Below are 1,916 nucleotides of genomic sequence, written 5' to 3'. Positions count from 1 at the left end.
TTGAGAAATCTTGATTCCCCCAAGATTTCTCTGTTTAAAGATGAAATGGAAGGACCTGTGCTCTGACAAGGAAGCAAACTGAAGACGTGACATTGGGGAATCGCGAAGGAACATTCTTAGCTACATTTTTTCTTAAAAGGGTAAAACCCAAAACGGAATTCGAATTTCTTCACCTCCAGATGGACGATAAAAATGTTATAACTTCCCGGGACAAGCAACTTCACTCCAGCTCTCAACCACCCTCAAGAAGCGGTGACTGAAACCGTCCCAGAGAGCCGCAGAGCAGGCTGACCCTCCCTGCACTACAATCACTCCAAATCCGCTTTTCGCCTCGCTGCCAGCTCCTGCTTAGTCCCTCAGCTCGCGCCCTGAGCCCCCGCTTCTTCTCCGCATCTCTAGTTCGTAGGGGACTCGGCCCAGCAACCGCCCTGCCTCCATCGCGTCCCCTCTGGGTGGCGTGCCCCACACTTTGGAGGCTCTCGAAAGCCCCGGGACGAGACGCTGGTGTCGAGGCTGGGGAACCCCGGGGACTCCGGCCTCCAAGGGCTCACGCCTGAGCGGATTCAAGTTGCTCGGCCCCCAGCGGAGCGCACGGTCCCCCCTGTCCCTCCCACTCCCGCCCCTCCCCGGCTCGAGCGCCCCGGGTCCCCCCGCCTCCGCGGAGGGGAGCGCGCACTCACCGGAGGTGAGCTGCATCCAGGCACAGATCTTGTACACCGTAGCCGTGTTGCAGAAGAAGAAGAGGGTAAAGCAAATGATGCAGGCGATGATGAGCATCATGGAGAGGCCGATAAAGAAGGAGGCGGCTTTGAAGGCTCCCGAGGGCAGCGTGGAGAAGTCCGTGAAGCTGCCCCTGCAGGTCAGCTCCCGAGAGAAGCCGTTGCCGATGCAGTAGTGGAAGAGCCCGAAATAGCCGGCTTGCGGGGTGTCCACGCCGTCGCCGATCCAGTAGGGCTGGATGAAGCACACCACGTTGACGATGGCAAAGCAGATGGTGAAGATGGCCCACAGCACGCCGATGGCCCGCGAGTTCCGCACATAGTTGGTGTGGTACAGCTTGGCAGCCTCCTGAGCCGGGAGCATCGCGGCGGCGGCGGCGGCAGCGGCGGCGGCTCCGGGCATTCTCCCCCTCCTCCTCCTCCTCCTCCTCCTCGTCCTCCGCCTCCCCCCGCCTGTCCGCGCTCAGGAGACACACTCACCGAGCCGCGCGCGCTGCAACTCCCCTGCCTCCTCCTCAGCCCAGCAGCGCCAGTTCCAGAGTCTGCATCCTCGCTCCCGGAAGGAGGGCGGGGGAGCGCCGAGCACCCCTCCGGCTCGCCTGGCACAGCCTCCCGGCCCCCCTCCCTCCCTCCTGGTCCGGGCTGCAGCCCTCCTCACCGCCCTCCGCCCCTCTTCCCGCCGCCGCCGCCGCTGCAGCTGCTGCAGCTGAAAGCGGCAAATCCCGCGCTGGGCGGCGTGGCGCGCGAGCTCGGGCGCCCCCCCTCGGTTCCCGCCTTCCGCCTCCCTTCACGCCGCGAGCCCAGCGGCGCGGAGAACCTCAGCGACCCTGGGACGACCCTCAAGTGGCGGGCTTGGGCCGGGGACGCAAGCCTAGAGTTGGGGAGGGGGGACCTCAGGAGGGGGCGGGAGCACCCACAGGGATCCTAGAGGCGATCCCAGGATCCCGTTGGTGTTAGTGGCCGGGCGCCGGAGGCTCGTTCTGAGAGCGTTTCAAGCACCGCACGGCAACGTGCTTCGACCTCTGCATCTTTGCAGACGCGCTAGGGGCAGCGCGGCAGGTGAAGGCGAGAGACGCCAGGGGAATAGAGGCGTGGTGCCCCAAGAGGCTCCCAGTGACAACCACAGAACACCGCCCCCGGCTAACTCTTCGGTGGCCTCGGGTCGACGAGGTGGAGACAGAAGTTAGCCAGGAAACT

The 1,916-nt window shown here is 64.5% G+C and overlaps 1 protein-coding gene across 1 annotated transcript; it reads right to left on the bottom strand.

The window, feature by feature from the left end:
• Positions 1 to 348: 348 nt before the first annotated feature.
• On the bottom strand, positions 349 to 1,122 carry LHFPL3 (LHFPL tetraspan subfamily member 3). Its single transcript, XM_007467063.1, has one exon. It carries the CDS (start codon positions 1,120 to 1,122, stop codon positions 349 to 351), a length of 774 nt encoding a protein of 257 aa, XP_007467125.1.
• Positions 1,123 to 1,916: the final 794 nt, after the last annotated feature.

Source organism: Lipotes vexillifer, unplaced genomic scaffold (genome assembly GCF_000442215.2).
Source record: "Lipotes vexillifer unplaced genomic scaffold, Lipotes_vexillifer_v1.1 scaffold450, whole genome shotgun sequence".
Taxonomy (NCBI): Eukaryota; Metazoa; Chordata; class Mammalia; order Artiodactyla; family Lipotidae; genus Lipotes; species Lipotes vexillifer.
This window is presented reverse-complemented; position numbering and strand designations above follow the sequence as displayed.